At 42.2% G+C, this 17539-nt stretch overlaps 1 protein-coding gene and 1 non-coding gene across 2 annotated transcripts; both read right to left on the reverse strand.

Moving 5' to 3' along the window:
* Positions 1 to 6204: 6204 nt before the first annotated feature.
* Positions 6205 to 16273, reverse strand: RANBP1 (RAN binding protein 1). Its single transcript, XM_089490066.1, has 6 exons — positions 16117 to 16273; positions 13717 to 13853; positions 12799 to 12956; positions 11920 to 12048; positions 10309 to 10374; positions 6205 to 7962 (listed from the first exon to the last, which is right to left on the reverse strand). The coding sequence occupies exons 1-6, from the start codon at positions 16129 to 16131 to the stop codon at positions 7838 to 7840; spliced, it is 630 nt and encodes a 209-aa protein (XP_089346192.1). The 5' UTR covers positions 16132 to 16273; the 3' UTR covers positions 6205 to 7837.
* On the reverse strand, positions 9206 to 9336 carry LOC149289974 (small nucleolar RNA SNORA77). The gene has a single exon (XR_016277302.1). It is a non-coding gene; the product is annotated as a small nucleolar RNA SNORA77 (small nucleolar RNA).
* Positions 16274 to 17539: the final 1266 nt, after the last annotated feature.

Consider the following 17539-nt stretch of genomic DNA (forward strand, 5'->3'; position numbering starts at 1 on the left):
GTTAGCTGCCGCATCACATTGTTGACTCATGTTCAACTTGTGGTCTACTAGGACTCCTAGATCCCTTTCACACATAGTTTCATTCAGCCAGGTGTCCCCCATCCTATATCTGTGCTTTTCATTTTTCCGCCCTAAGTGCAGTACCTTACATTTCTCCGAGTTGAATTTCATTTTGTTAGTTTTGGCCCAGCTTTCTAGTCTATTCAGGTCATTCTGAATTTTGATCCTGTCCTCTGGAGTATTAGCTATTCCTCCTAATTTGGTGTCATCTGCAAATTTGATAAGTATGCCCCCAATTCTGTCATCCAAGTTGTTGATAAAGATGTTGAACAGTACTGGGCCCAGGACAGAGCCCTGTGGGACCCCACTGGTCACTTCTCTCCAGGATGAAAAGGTGCCATTATTGAGTACTCTTTGGCTTCGGCCAGTCAACCAGTTACAAATCCATGTAACAGTTGCCTTGTCTAGCCCACATTTTACAAGCTTGTTTGCAAGAATTTCATGGGGAACCCTGTCAAAGGCCTTACTGAAATCAAGATATACTATATCCACAGCATTCCCTTCATCTAACAAGCTGCTAATTTTGTCAAAGAAAGAGATCAGATTTGTCTGTCATGATTTGTTTCTCTGAAACCCATGTTGACTTTTTGTGATTATGGCATTGCTTTCTAAATGTTCACAGACTCTCTGTTTAATGATCTGCTCCAGAATCTTTCCTGGTATTGATGTCAGACTAACTGGATGATAATTGTTGGGATCCTCCTTTTTCCCTTTTTGAAGATGGGGACAACGTTTGCCCTCCTCCAGTCTGCGGGGACTTCTCCTGTTCTCCAGGAGTTGTCAAAGATTATTGCCAATGGTTCCAATATTACATTTGCCAGTTCTTTTAATACCCTTGGATGTAGTTCATCTGGTCCTGGAGACTTAAATTCATTTAGATTAACCAGATATTCCTGTACTATCTCTTTACTTATTCTGTGCTGAAATTCCCCTATTCTGTCCTCTGCTCCATTATCCTCAGGTTGAGCACCCTTTTCCTTTTCTGAGAAGACTGAGGCAAAGAAGGTGTTGAGTAATTCTGCCTTTTCTCTGTCTTCTGTTAACATTTTGCCATCTTCTCCATGCAGTGGCCCTACCGTTTCCTTCTTCTTCCTTTTGCTGCGGACATATCCAAAAAAGCCCTTTTTGTTGTTCTTAATCTCTCTAGCAAGCCTGAGTTCATTCTGCACTTTAGCTTTTCTGACTTTATCTCTACACAGGCTCGCTATTTGTTTGAATTCCTCTTTGGTGATTTCTCCATTTTTCCATTTCTTATACATGTTCCGTTTCAAACTTAGCTCAGTTGAAAGTTCCTTAGTCATCCATCCTGGTTTCTTGAGACATCTCCCATTTTTCTTCCTAACTGGAACTGATTCAAATTATGCCTTCAGTATCTCCCTTTTAAGAAACTCCCATCCATCCTGAACTCCCTTATCTTTTAGTATTCCTGACCATGGGATCACCCCCAGTATTTGTCTAAGTTTACTCAAATCCGCTCTCCTAAAGTCTAGAATGTGTGTCTGACTATGCCTGGCTTCTCCTTTCCATTGTATAACAAACTCCAGGAGAACATGGTCACTTCCACCTAAGGATCCCACCACTTGCACCTCATTAACCAAGTCATCCCTGTTGGTTAGGATCAGATGCAAAATAGCTGATCCTCTTGTTGCCTCTTCTATCTTTTGGACAATGAAATTGTCTTCGAGGCAAGTGAGGAATGTGCTAGACCATGAGGATTTGGCTGAGTTTGCCTTCCAGCAAATATCAGGATAGTTGAAGTCACCCATCACTACTACATCTCTCCCTTCTGAGTGTGTGGTCATCTGTTCTAGAAAGGTATCATCCAATTCCTCCATCTGACTCGGGGGTCTGTAGTAGACTTCCACAATAACATCCTTGTTGTTTCCCTCCCCTTTAATTTTTATCCAGATGCTCTCCACCTGGCTTCCAGAATCGATGTCCTGGACCTCTTCACTGGTGTAAATGTCCCTGACGTATAAGGCTATTCCTCCTCCTTTCCTGTTTGGCCTATTTCTCTTAAAAAGGTTATACCCCTCTATTTCCACATTCCAATTATGAGACTCATCCCACCAGGTTTCAGTGATGCCTATTATGTCATATTTGCTTTGTTGTACTAGCAGTTCAAGTTCATCTTGCTTATTTCCCATGCTCTGTGCATTAGTGTAGAGACATTGAAGACCATGTGTTCCCTTGACTTGCTGCCTGTGCATGTTTTTTTTTGCCTCCCACTTTTGGGTCCTTGCACTGTTTGTCTTGTTCCCTCTATGACAGTTTGACTATTTTCTCCAGCCCTTTTCCCTTCCAGAATACTGTCTCCCTCCCCCACATAACTCAGTTTAAAGCCCTCCTGATCAAATTCTTGACTGTTGGCAAAAACATTTCTTCCAACTGGCATGAGATGCAACCCATCCGTTGCCAGAAGTCCCTCCTCATGGAACTTCAGACCATGATCCAAAAATCCAAATCGTTCTTGGCGGCACCATCTGTGAAGCCAGTTATTCACCTCTGCTATTTTCCTCTCCCTTCCTGGACCATGCCCTTCGACTGGGAGAAGAGATGAGATGAGAACCTGTGCATCCGTCTCTTTCAACTTCCTACCCAGAGCCTCATAGTCCCGTCTGATATTCTGACGGCTGTGCCTTGCAATGTCATTGGTTCCCACATGAACCAAAAGAAAGGGGTAACAGTCAATAGGCTTGACAAGTCTTGTCAGCCTCTCTGTCACATCACAGATCTTTGCCCCAGGGAGAAAGCACACCTTCCAAGACATCTTGTTGGGCCCACAAACCACTGCTTCTGTACCCTTCAGCAAGGAGTTCCCCACAACCATCACACTTCTGGTCCATTCTGGTCAGGAAAACCTCTTGCTCCCTATGATGCTGAAGTGTAGATACCTGGGCTTCCAGTTGCTGGACTTTCTCGTCTATGGCCAGGTCTATGTATAAAGATTTCTCCTCAACTGCCTACCACCAGTGAGAGAATTTTTAGCCATGTAGCGCCTATCCACATACTGACAAATCAGGTAGTAGACTCCAAAAATGTAACCACCTGATTCATGTTAAAATTCTAAAGAGTCCTCACTTTGAAGGGTGTAGAAATTGGCAAAGCATTGGGAGCCATTCTCTTGAAATTTCTAAATGGCTACCCGTTCTTATTATCGCCAGTTATTTGCAGCTAAACCACTTCAAATTACTTGTAAAAATCAGTATACATGGTGCTTTACAAGTGGATTTATACCAGTTATTCAAAGTGGGATGCAGTCAAAGGAAATTAAACCAAAACTTTGGGCCACCTCCATTTTGGTTTCCAAACTATTTTGCATTTGTGAGCCCAATGGGTGGGTCATGGAGGCAAAAAATTGCAGTTGCTGACCCTTGATTTAATACAGTATTTTAAAATATAACCAGAATTGCATGTTTCTTTTCTTAAGTGGTTAGAGAGCTTCTCTCATACTCACAGTACTGGAACACCAGGCATTACCACTTGATGATGAATGATGGAGATTTAGGAGAAAATATAATATTTCTCAATACAGTGCATAGTTAAATGTTTTCAGCTATCAGAGATGCTCCCCCATTTGGACAGCTATAATGCAGGGTTTGACAAATTTGTGGAGCATAAGCAATTCAAGTAGCTACTATTCATGACTATGTGTTGCATCTAGCATCAGAAGCAGTATGTCTCTGAATACCAGCAGTTTTGGAATGCATGGTAGAAGTGGACCTCTGGTTGACCACCACTGGAAACTAATTGGACCAAACAGGCCTTTGTTCTGATCCATCACAGCTTTATGGTAAATCCAATGTTCATGGCAACTGAAGCAAACTCACTGAAATGAACTAAACTTGATTTCATCTGTTAGACAGAAATCAAGTGACTAACAAATCCTGTCCGTCATTATTCTTAACTATTTATATACTGTTATCAAAATACGTGGCGCAGTACAAAAGTAAAAAATAATTTTAAATGGTTTATTCTGGTTGGGCTTAATATTAGCTTTAGCACACCTGGAATTCTTCTGTACATGGACAAAATGTTTCCTTGTTTTGAATTTCAGGATCAGGCATCCTAAACACCACCATCACCAATGCCCATGCCACTTTCCCCAACACTTAACTGGTTTGCTGAGGTGGGATTCTGTCCTGGGCCCAGTGCTATTCAACATCTTTATCAATGACTTGGATGAAACAGAGGGCATGCTTATCAAATTTGACACCAAATTAGAAGTAGCTAATACCCCAGAGGAGGGGATCAAAATTCAAAATGACCTGAATAGCTTAGAAAGCTGAACCAAAGCTAACAAAATGAATTTCAGCTGGGAGAAATGTGAGGTATTGCATATAGGCAGAAAAAATGAAGTGCCCAGAAATAGAGACACCTGTGAAAGGGATCTAGGAGACGTAGTAGAAAAATTGAATATGAGTCAGCAATGTGAACCAGCTAAATTAACCTTGTACAGTATCCCAACTATAGAATAGCTATTGTTTCCAAGTAACAAGGGCAGTTACAATGAGTTTAGAAGCAAGAATTTCTATCTAGTTTTCAAAGTTTAGTCCTTTCCCTTTGAAGCACATCATCTTAATAATGTGATACTATTGCAAAATTTTTATTACAAAATCAATGGCAAGTAGATGGTTGGCGGCAAATACGAACCTACCTGTGCACACTCACTGGCTCATCCAGTAATATTTATGGAGAGCCATAGGGTTGAAGAAGGGACTGCAAGCTCCATCTAGTTCAGTTCCATGCCATGCAGCAATATACAGCTAAAGCACTCCTGAAAGATGCCCGTCCAACCTTTGTTTAAAGACCTCCAAAGGTGGAGTCCCCCACACTCTGAGGCAAGCCATTCCCCTCTTTAACAGCTCTTACAGTCAAAAGGTTCTTCTCAATCTTTAGGTGGAATTGCCTTTCCTGTAATTTGAATCCAGTGGTTCATGTTCTAATCTCTGGAGCAGCAGAAAACAAGCTGTCTTCTATACAAACCATTTTTCTTTATGGTAAATTCCAGTAGGGAGACAAAAACATCCTACAAATTTACACTGAACCTTAACCTGTACAAGTATCGAGCCGCTTTAAAAAGACAACACATTGAAACCAAAGCTTACGGCAGTGTAGTCAGTAATAACAATTTAATAGGGTAAAACATACCTTTAAATTGCAGATTGGACTGTGGTTGACTTTTGATTTTTAAAAGTTGTGTGTATCTAATTTACATCACCTTAGTTTAGCATACTCAAGACTTTGTTTCCAGTCTAACGGAACTACACAAATCCTATCAGTATGGCTTCAGTTTAGCTTTTAGACATCACTCCCCCACAAAAAGAACAATACTAATTATAAACAGGTAATGCCCAGTATAAGAAGACATAATGAAATAGATTAAAAAAAAATCTGGACTTTACACAAGAGATTTGACATGTTCAAAGAATGTCACACTTCAGCACACACAAGCGCCTCTTCCCTTCCTCAGCTCAACACGGTTGTCAAAGAGCTAGACTACAAGTCAACATCCAGAAAGTGCCTGTTTTTCAACATGTGTTTCAGGATCAGCATGTCAGAATTTTTAAAATTAAGTACTGTAATTTGAAAGTGTTAAAAGCAGTAATACACACAGGCACACAGTAGAGGATGTAGGAAAGTATACAGATTTGTCCTAAGGCCAGATGAGTGAAAAAGCCTTCAACGTAAGCAACTGACATTAGTGACCGACACTCAATGGGGTGTCATAGGATTGGAAAAGGCACATGGCTTGTTGCACCTTTTGCTTCTGTAATACCAATCTACCATCACCTGCTGTTTCAAACAGTAAAGAAAAAACCCACAAAAATATTAAGTTTAAATTTATTTTGACGTTAACCTGGTGAGCATAAGGGCTCCCTTTGACAAGTTAAATTAGAATCCACCGATGGCAACTTTCATAGATGGGACTACCTGAAGACCGGCAATCTGCCATTAAGTACATTGCTATTAAATGAAATGGCAAGAAGTGTTTAAAGGGACCAATCGAAGTATTAACTCTGTAGGCTTCCCTTACTCCAACGGAAAGGTCTAGATCCTTTTTAGTTGTCTTGACTGATTCAATTGCTAAGAGTAAAAAACAGTATGGATACGATCTCAATGAACAAGAAATAAAACACGTCACAAATCTGAAAGCATTTTTACATGGAAAATCAACTCAATTTAAAAATACAGGATGTTCTCCAAATTCATTACACTGACCAGTTTTCTCATTCAGTTGGTTTACATTCAAAACAAGTACTGTGCATACGGTTACAAACAACAGGGAATGTGCCTACAGAGTAACTCCCAGCAGAGTATATGTAGACACGAGAAACCTGGATCTTTAAAGACTCTGTATCAGCTGTTTTCATGTCCTATTTATGGCAAGCAATCTGTATTGTTTTGGATGAATCACACAATGAACAGAAGTGGGATAGTATAAATTTATTTTAAAAGTGGACCCGGAAGGGTCCCAATCCAAACATATGGTTGTCTGTTTTGTGATGCAAAATAGTAACCCGTAGAAGCTAGATGCAAAGTCCAGCTACAGGCACCATTTGGTGTATCTGGGTGGAAATCCAGAATAACTCACATGCAAACAAAACTCTATGTGATGGCCCTTGTAGTGAATGTAACAGAATAACCATTTTAGTACCCAATGCCAGTTAAGCAGAGCCTACAGTAAAACATTTTTCCATTTCTGTTTAAGATATTAAAAGACTTTAAAAGTTCAGCTTGGCCAATCAAGTTTATTCCCTGGACTGATATAGTTGAGTTTGTTTCGATGCTTCTAGCCACAAGGTGTTGTTTTTTAATGGTGTTCTACTTTTCTACAGCCTGAAGTCTCTTTAGAATCTAAGGCTTCAGTGGATCAATTCTCCCTGCCCCATCTTCCACAGAAAGAAATGGTAAATGCTATCTTTAAGACAGCAAAATAGAGAACACATGACACACACTACAAAAAGTCTCAGTATCTGTTAAAAGAATAAGTTTAACCTGAAGTTTTAAAAGATAGTTTTAGACATCCCACATTTATTGGAAAGACTGCTTGCAACCCACACAGATTTTTCCACATAGCACATGTTTGTTCTGCTTGGAGAGAAAGGTTTCTAAAACATAGCCTTATTGACTGGCAATGGTGAAACTATATGTATTTTCAGTCATGACAAATTCAAATGTATGTTCGATCTTGTTCCATCATCTACAAGTGACTGTCAAGAACCCAAAAGAGCTGGCCACTACAGGACCACAACATGATGCTCTTAAAGGGCATGCTGTTTTTCTGTAACAGCTCTACAAAAACAGTTTCATTCAAGCCCCAATTACAAGGAAAGAAATCTTAGCAGAGAGTATCTCCTTTCAGTCATTACAGCTTTCAGTCACAACATATGAAAACAGCTTTATTACTTGCACTTTTTCTATTGGTATAATTTGCTTATACTACATCTCCTCTAAAGATATGCACTCAAAAATATAACCCAAGGTAGTAATTGCAGTCACACATCTGAAGCATATAGAAAAACTCAGCTCTGTCCTTCAATACAATTTTCAAAGCTTTATTCTCTCTTAGATGACTATAAATAAGTGTTTCCACTATGGAAAAGAAAGTTTAGTACAGTACATTTTCATGACTGGGGAATGGATTTTTTCTGAAGATCTCTTCAAAAAGGGCAAAAGCTTAGAAAAAAATTGAATGCTGGAATACAGTTCTTTATAAAGTCCCTTGTAAAAATTAAAAAAGAAAAAATAATAATAATACAAGGCCCAAGCTGATTTATTGCTTTTCTTCAGTTTTCTTCTCAACTTCTTTCTTCTCAGATTCTTTGCTTTCTTCCTTTACAGACAGTTCTTCTAATTTCTCAGCAACTTTATCAGCACTATCATTTTTATCTGCTCCTGCTAAATAAAGTTGTAAGATAAAGCATTAGCATGTAATATACATTTAAAAGAAATAACATTATGGAAATTTGCATGAAAAAATACACTATTTGGAATAATGTAGTGCAGGAGAACTAGTGTGGTGAATGCTAGATTTGGACTGCAGGTACCCAAGCACTTTGCTCTTTAGACAGTCTTGCTAAACCTGTACATTTCTGCCAAGCCTACCTGAGCGGATTTACTAGGACAAAATGGAACCCATTCTCTTTTCATATATGCTGTTCCAAGTTCCTTTAACAGGATTGCCACTAAAATTTTATTTTCTATTTCCCTGACTAAATATTTCACCAGTTCCCTGAACACAATTCAAAAGTTTGAAACTGTATAACTTATATTACTGCTAAATGAAGAAATACACCTTTTGAAGCTGTCCTAAAATTTACACAGTGGGAAATGCAATGTAAGTATTTTTCCAAGACAGAAATGCTGTATTTCTTTCTGTAGAAGACAGGCCACTATGGTAAACTGTATATAATAATGTACATAATTATTGTTTTCGAGAAAAATGTCATTTTAAAACGTATTTCCTTTTATTATCCTAGTTCCATATATAAGGGGCTAAATCCAACTGAATCAATGAGAATTTAGTGAATTCATACTAATACAAATTCTATTGATTTAATGGTTACTTCAGTTGGTACTAACACTTGGATTTAGACCAGTGTCCTATTTCTAAACTAATCTCATTTTTATTGTTGACAGTACAGTGGTATTGTAGCAACACTGGACTTTACAGCAGGGTACCAGAAATGCTAGGAAGCACGCTGCCAATAATAAGCACTTTATGAACTGCTAATAAAAGTACATTTTAATTAGAAGGTTAAGTAAGTATTCCATTACAACGATGTGTTCAATGTATTGCAGAACACAGTTATATGCATCTCTTCAAACACATCTATGCTATAACTATATGAAAATAGGACCTTTATATTACTATATTGGAGTATAGTAAATATTTGACTTTAGAATACCTGAAAAATGAAGCATATTCAGTTTACAGATCAATGTGAAGTCGAAGGCTTTCACAGATTAACATGCAAATCACCTCCTCTCAATCAACAATATATATACCCCACTCTCTTCTCTGAAGATGCCAGCCATAGCTGCTGGCGAAATGTCAGGAATAAACTCTTCTAAAACACAGCCTCAGAGCCCAAAAAAACCCACAAAAATTTTACAGATCAACATTAACAGCCTATCTGAACATAGTGTGCCAAGATCAATTGAAATAGACACCCATAAGAGGGATGCGTTCACAACATCCTGGATTATTACTCTAGCAGACCTAAAAAGCACCTTGACTGAATATTGCAGTCAGGCACAGAGTGAGCCTGCCAACAAGCATAATCATAATCATAATCATCATCATCATCATCGATTACCCATAAACTTTGAGCCAGAAGACACCAAAGTTACCAACAGTAGACCTGAATATCATATTTTTGTTGTTGCTGTGTTCCTCCAAGTCATTTTTGACTTGTGGCAACCCTAAGGTGAACCTGTCACAGTGAAAGAGTGCGACTTGTCCAAAGTCACCCAGTGGGTTTTTATGCTTGAGTGGGGAATCAAATCCTGATCTTCAGAGTCATAGTCCAATGCTCAAACCACTACACCGTTCTAGAGCTGAATATTGTGTAACACTGCATAATTCTCAAACTTTGTTACAGCATTCTACTGTGCAGTAGTCTGCTTCTGAGCATAATTCAAATTGTTGGCTAAAACCCATAAAGCTCTATACAGCATGACTCCATAATGTCTGAAGGACTGTATTCTCCCGTATGAGCCTGTTCTAAGACATGAGATCTTTGTCAGAGGCTCCAATCTCCCCTTCCTGAAGCACATCTAGTAGGAACAGGGAACAGACATTTTATTCTGGAACTCACTAGAAAAGTCAGATTCACTTCCATTTTGCTGTCCTTCTATTCACATGTAAAAACTCAGTTTTGACAGGCTTTGGGGAAGTAGTTGCAAAGGCTTTAAAACAGTGCTGGTCTACTGAATTTTAAGAATGGCTGATTTAAATGGTTTTAATTCAACAGATATGTGTAGAGATGCTGCCACTCTCTGATATTGCTAGGGTGGAACATGATAAAAAGATCTCATTTTAACATTATCGAGGGTAAAGGAAGGATGGTCTTACTGCAAAACCTCTTAATTTCTTACCCCAAAAGGGGAAAAAACCTAAACCTTGGCACAAAGTACATAGATAATATACTTTGACTAGCAAAAGACCTTTGCAGAGATGTTTAAAGTTTCTTAACTTTCGTGTTACAAGAAAAAGGAGGAAGAATCACTTGAATGCCTTACCTTTCTTTCCCTTCTTATCAACCTCATTCCTACATTCTTCAAATTTTGCCTTGAATTTCTGTGCATCTGTTCCAAGGAAGCAAAATATGAGTATGCTGCAATGGATTTAGATATTCCAAAGATAACATTAATCACTATTGTGCTCAAAGGCATATTGAAAAGCACTCACCCCCTTCACATCTTGACATTACCTGATAACTAACACGCATTTAACTCTTTACAGTTACTTTTTGCTGTAAAACAACAATTATTTGGGGGGGGGGATTGCTCTTATTGTGTAACTCTGTGATTCCCAACCTGTGGGTCAGGACCCCTTTGGGGGTCGAATGACCCTTTCATGGGAGTCACCTAAGACCATTGGCAAACATCTATTTGATTACAATTATGACGTAGCAATGAAAATAATTTCATGGTTTTGGGTCACCACAACATGAGGAACTGTATTAAAGGGTCGTGGCATTAGGAAGGTTGGGAACCACTGGTGTAAATGGTAATGTTCTACTATTATATTGACTGAATGATGAATTTGGTACATTTTCTAAAACAAATATATTAATGGTAGCTTGTCTATTTAGCTGGCCAAATATGTGCAATAGTACAGTGGAACCTCGCCATACGCGGGGGATCCGTTCCGGATCCCGCCGCGTATGGCGATTTCCGCCTATGCTCGAGCCCCATTGTAAACAATGGGGCTCGTGCACGGCGGTGCAGAGGTGCACGGGGTGCAATGGGGGCGCGCGCGGCGCAACAGGCGTGCACAGCCATTCAACTGAATGGGGCGCGCCGCCCCTTCCGCCCTGCGTATGCTCAAGGCCGCGTATGGCACGCCCGCCTATGGCGAGGTTCCACTGTATAAGCAAATAGATTTTGAACATCAGTAGTGCAACACTACCAGATTTCCTTAAAGTATTAACTATTAAAAACAAATTATTGTGGTTTAAGATTAGAATGTTACCAATAAGACTCAATTTGTCAAGTGCTTATGTTACACTACACTAAACATAAGTGGCCACATGAGGTCACTGTTATTCAACATTAAGGCACACACTTCATTCATCAGAAAAAAGGGTACTTTCTTAGTCTGTAGGGCAGAAAGCCAGAAAAAACTGAACCATTTACTCAAATGCCTGTATCTCACTTGCTTTCCACTAACTGTGAATCCATAGACAGGTTCTTACCATGCACAGTGTAAATCACATCTCTAAACTTGTTAACAATGCCTCTTACTGGCACAGAACAAAAAGTGAGACCACAGAACCTGAAAAGTACATTAGAAGATCCATGGCTCTACCAGTCTTTTAACACACACAAATCTGAGCAACAGCCAGGACACACAAAAAGAGACAAAACCCGTGGTTAAACACACAAAAACAGTTCATGCACACATAATGTAGTAAAGAATTATGATGAGTCACACTCAGTGTCGAGTATTAAAATACAGTACTAGCATACAACACAGATAATAGTACTATTATAAAAGACTGCTCATATTAACAAAACTACTATAAAAACAAAATACAACAGAAAATAATCAGCTTATACACGCCATCTGCATGTTATCACATCTACACAGTAACTTAAACAACGTAAATTAAGGTGTTTTTAACTTACTTTCTGCATTTAAAAACCGGATTGCCAAAAGTTCTGGTTTAGGGCTCTCATCTGCAAAATCAGCATGTGTATTCCACACCCATGCTCTGTCACTACCGGCATTAGGCTTCAGCTCCATTAAAGGGGTAACTTGGAAGAAAAAGAAGGGGAAAAGGAACTGGTGAACACTAGAGCAATATAATAGCTACTTAGGTACAATATTTAGCCCCTACTAAATTACATAGTGACACACAAGACTATTAGAAAATTGGACGTAAGCTTAAATCTAACTCACAAAAATAACAGCCAGTTATTTAGCTATTATTCACAATTAAGGCAACATGCCAGAATTTTGTCACCCAGCATCTCATGCCATTATTTTTTTACAAGACTTGTAAGCAATTCACTGCCATATATCTGAACTTAACCAAGTTAGACTACTACTGTTTGGACTGTGGTTGGCTTTTCCCCCTCCCCCTTTCTCCTTTGCATTGTGACTTAGCCACTCTGCTTCAAGCGACTTGCACATTTTTATAGCTTATGTCTCATCTCTGGTTGTAGCATACTGTGATCTGGATTATATTAACCAATCTGTGGAAGGCCGTATCTGCAGGGCCTCAACTAAACAACAGAAGGTGGATTACAGAGCTTCTGATCCTTTCCAGTTCCAATTCTGAAAGTATTCTGAACATGCCGTTTACAGGTATATATCAGCCCTTCAGTGTTTTTGGTAAAAGGCTAGTTCCATCTACAAACATCCTCATGTATACTACTGATTTATGGGTACACTCCAAATATCTTGTTTCCACTGTTGATATTTATTTTTTGTCTAATGTCAGGAAAGTATGCAAGGATTTTATCAGTTGAAACTGGACTAACACAGTATACCAAGTCACATACTGTAATGATTTGCACATATTTTTAAGGTTTTATCTCTCCTCATCAAGAGACGAATGGTCCCCTTCTCTTTGTGCTTCAAAAGCTTGACATCACCAGTGCCACGCTCTTTCCATTCAGGAAGATCATTTTCTGATGCAAATCGGAAGAGTTTTGCCCGCCTTCAAAGAAAAAACAACAACAACAGAACAAGACATACATTTCCTTATGCGGAGAATTTCATATCCAGTATTACACTAAATGAAACCAATGGGAGACATCATCTGGAGGCATAGTGCAGGATGCTATCAGTATGCTGATACATAGACTTATTTTTGCTTTCAGTAATAGCAACAGCTATGGGTAGTGAATCTCCTCCGAATGAATGCCTAGAGGAGATAATGGGTTGGATGAAGAAACCAGGGCCGGGGAGTAAGAGTAAGAAGTAATGGAATAAGAGGTTTTTACACAAGTAGGACTAGGATTAACAAAATATTTGTTATTCCTGCTATTATATTGTACATGCAAACACCCAAAAAACTATTTTGTTATATTGCACCGGGGAAAGGACTAGGAGGCAAAGAGAGACACTTACACACAGGCCAGCCTTGCAAAGCAACCAGGGCTTATCCCCAGGGCTGGAGAGTAGGAGTAAGAAGGTTTTACAGGAGTAGCAGTAAAATTAAGAAAAATGAGCTTACTCTGGAGTAAGGAGTAATCCCAAAATCACCACCACTCCCCAGCTCTGGAGGAAATGCAAGGTGAGTCTACACAGGATGCCAAGGGTGCTAACCTGGATTTGGAAGTGTGTCAACCAGTCCTCAAGGGGGTTAGACTCCCCCTGGAAGACTGCCTGCAGCTTGGGCGTGCTTCTGGATCTGTTGCTCGAAATGGCAGCCCAGATAGATTTGGAAGTTACTGACATACCACCATTATACTTACATCTTGAAGAGTTCTTCCTCATCTTCTTCAAGAGTTTTGATCTCTTGCTCAGGAAGCGAAACTATGGGCTCAAACTGGGGGTCATGGTTAGAATCGTCTAGGTTATCAGTTGCCAAGTCATGCTCCTCATGGGTCTCCTGTAGAAAGTGACAGGGAAAAAAGCCAAGGTGCAATAAGCTGCTATGGGCAGGATATACTCAATTGCTACAAAGAAGCCAACCTAATTAGCTCCAAGAATAAAGATGCAAACCATTGTAAGCTTTGACTTTTTTAATTTAACATTAATCCTCCACTGTGTGGTTTTCAACTTCTGATACTCAGAGAATACTTCCTCTGAACCTGGGACCGGCCACTGACAGACCTACTACTGTCCATTAATATCTCTTACACATTTTAAAAATCATCTAGTAATAAAGTACATTCTAGTAATAAAGTAACAGAAGCTAAATTCACTTTCTCACTAGTCATAATCGTGCAGCCTGCTATTATTTCCTTAATGCTTGCAAATGTTGTGGATGGAAACAATATTTTTATGAGACAATTACCTGTTGCAAAAATCCACCCTCAGCTATGTCTACAAAAGCCTGGGGAATAAATCCATCTGATGTAACAGTAAAATACCCCCATTTTGCATGTGCAGATGAAATCTGATGTACTTTCAGCTGCATCCCTGCCTGTATTACTGTATTTTTGTATTGAGAGAACAGAGTAGAAAGACACTCTTTTGCATTCTGTAGTTAAAACTGATGGGGGAAGGCCCAGACAACAAATCCAGCCCTGGAATTTTCTATTGTTAGTATTGAGTAGTGATTTTTAATGGGATCATAATACGGGCTGCGTCTCCCTTATTCAGAATCCCAAACTACTCCAAAAGCCAAAACCTTGTTCATGGGGGGCTGAGGTAGTGACACCACTGAACTCTGAAACGCACAAACTTTGTTTGATGCACAACATTGGTTTTTTTAAAAATTGCATAAAATTACCTACAAAGCCTACAAAAGCTCCTGCTGCCCATGTCTTTCTTCCAGTGAGTCTCAAAGGTGCTGCAAGATCTCTCTATGTACTGATTCTACAGACTCATACGGCTATAGCTTTGAATAATAAGAACAACAATGGTAACAAAATGCATTTGAGGAAGAAAATTGAAGCCTAGGGAAGCTTCTGCTGCCGACTCCTTTCTTCCAGTGAGTCTCAAAGGGGCTACCAGACCTCTCTAAAGACTGGTTCTACAGACTAATATGGCTATATCTTTGAGATGCATGAAATGTTACACTAAACTAGCAATGTATACAAATGATCAGATCTGGCCACATATTTCCCTGTATCTGCCAGGAGGAGAGCAGAATCCTGACAGTGGGCTGCATGCTTCCAGGCGATTTTTTACACCGGACTAAAGCTACAACGCCAAGCAGACAGACCTTGGGGGAAGGCCCTCTGAACAAAGGGGGGTTACTTTCAAAGTTTAAAAAGGGGGGGGGGGGTGGAGGATCGCGCTGCGCCATGGCTCCTCCAACCAGTTTGAGAAGCCTTCCATTCCATAAGGAGGAAGGCTGCTGCTGCTGCTGGGATGGCAGTGGAGGCCAATGGTGCGCTTCCCGGGCCCCATTTGGTGCCCTTTGGCACGTGGGCCAAACCGACTGCGGGGCTGGAAAGGGAAAGCAGCCAAGCTGAGGCGCCAAGGCGGGGATCGGACCCCAAACCCTCGCTTTGGGAGCAGCAAAGTTGAGTCCGATGGCCCTTTTCAAGTGAGAGCCAGCAAAGCAGTGCGTCATGCAGCTCGACACACACGACCCTGAGCCATCATGGCAAATCCCTTGCAAAGAAAGAGCCAGGATGGCCCCATTATTCGCGCCAGTCTCGAGGTCGGCAAAGCTGGGCTGCCCGAAGGGATGGCCTTCGGATCGGCGCCGTGGTCTCAGCCGCCCAAGAAGAGCCAGATCGGGAGAGAGGAGGGAAGCCAGTTCTTGGGAGACTGAAAAGGCGGAAGGGAAAGCGAGGAGGCGCACGCAGCGCCTTGTTACAAATGGAGTCCCTGCCGGATCATCCACCCCCTTCCGTTGGGAAGGCATTGTCCCGATTTGGGGGGGGGGGGTCTTTTTCAAAGGGAAAGGGCCAGGGCTGGAGCGGCGCACGTGGGGAAGGCAAGGGAGACCGCCTACCCCCCTCGGCTTCCCACGAGGCCAGAAAGGGAACGTTGGAGACGTTGGTGCCCTCCGCCTCACGCGCTCCACACGTTGCTGGCGGGGGACAAACGGCCACGTTCAGGCCTGGCTCTCGGCGCCACTCCTCCGGGCGAGGCGAGGCCTCCTGCCGCTGAGGAGAAAGCCAAGCGGGCCAGGCCCGCTTGGCTTTCTCCTCAGCGGCAGGAGGCCTCGCCTCGCCCGGCCTTTGTCCTCTTACCTTCGTCTCCGCCATGGCGAGGGCTTCCTCCGCTCGGTTAGGCCTCGGGGCTGTGGCGTCACCGCTGCTCCCTCCGTCCCCGCCGCCGCCGCTTCGCCTTTTACCGCTCCTCGTCCTTGCCAAGGCTCGACTCCCTCCCTCCTTCCCTCGCGCGCCCCAACTCCGGCTCTGGCCCCGCCCCCTCCGCGGCCGGCCCCGCCCCCTCTTTCTTTCCTTTTTTTTACTTTAACTCCTTCCCGCGCGCTCGCCGCAGAGGACGATGGGAAGGGAGGCGCGCTAGCTGCTTCCCTCCCCCAACGCGCTAAAATGGAGGAGGCAGGAAAAGCGCGGGAGGACGACGACGACGAGCAATTTCCCCGCTTCGCCTCACGGAATAAAAGGCTTCCCCGCCTCCTCGCGTCCCTTAGTTCGAACGTTCGTGACCGCCGCGTTCGACGTCCCTCAGGCGCGAGGTTCTCTCAGGCCAAGGCGCCCTCTTGAGTTAGAGTCGGCACCGGCTGAGGGAAAATGGAGTCGAAGGTCCAAAACACATTGCAGAAATATCTCACTTTGAGACCGCTTGAGCTGTCCTGGCTCAGGAATTTTGGGAATTGTAGTTTCTTGTGCCCCCAGAGCTCTCTCTTGAGAGAGAAGGCTCAATGTCTCAAAAACCACAGTTCCCAGAATTCTCAAGCACTGAGCCAGGGCAGTTCAAGCGGTTTCTGCGGTGTTTGGGACCGAACGCCCTCAGTCAGCTCTGACCCTGAGTGGGCAGTCGGCGTAGCATCTGAGGAAGTGAACTGAAGTCTGGGAAAGCTGCTGCCAGTTGCTTTCTTTCAGTCGGTCTCAGGGGTTGCAAGGCCTCTCTATGGCTTGACGTGTTGGCCCTGCACTGAGCCTCAATAGTCCTGCCTCCCCGCTACATTTTGTAGCTTTCCAGCCCCCCCTCCCCCTTTCACGGTGATTTGGGTGGCATTTAGAAGGCTGCCAGACTCCTATTCGCGGTTAAGACGAAGCCCGCCTCTGCACTGGAGAATTAACGCAATTCGACGCCGCTTTTAACTGCCACGGCTCCGTGCTGTGGGATTCTGGGAATAGTAGCGACCCACCATTCCCGAAGCAGTTAAAAGTGGTGTCAAACCGGATTATTTCTCCAGCGCGGATGGAACCGGAGTCGAAGCTGACTTCCCCTCAGAATAGGCTCCAGGGCCCCCGCACCCCGCTCTTTTGGTCGAGTGTCCATTGCGGATTAAGGACAGTATCTGAATTCCCCGCCTGGAAAGAACCAAGAGAGACCTAGGAGACACAGGCTACCATCTTGGACAAGAAAGGGAGCCCTATTCCTCACAATGGGGTTTCACTCTAAGTAAACCCTCCCTCCGTTTCGCTCTCTCGACGCGCGCCCGCTTGCTTCTAGAGCTGTTCCTACTTCCCAGCAGCCTTT

Source organism: Sceloporus occidentalis, unplaced genomic scaffold (assembly GCF_023333645.1).
Source record: "Sceloporus occidentalis isolate IW3139 unplaced genomic scaffold, rSceOcc1.0.p SCAF_41, whole genome shotgun sequence".
NCBI classification, from domain to species: domain Eukaryota; kingdom Metazoa; phylum Chordata; class Lepidosauria; order Squamata; family Phrynosomatidae; genus Sceloporus; species Sceloporus occidentalis.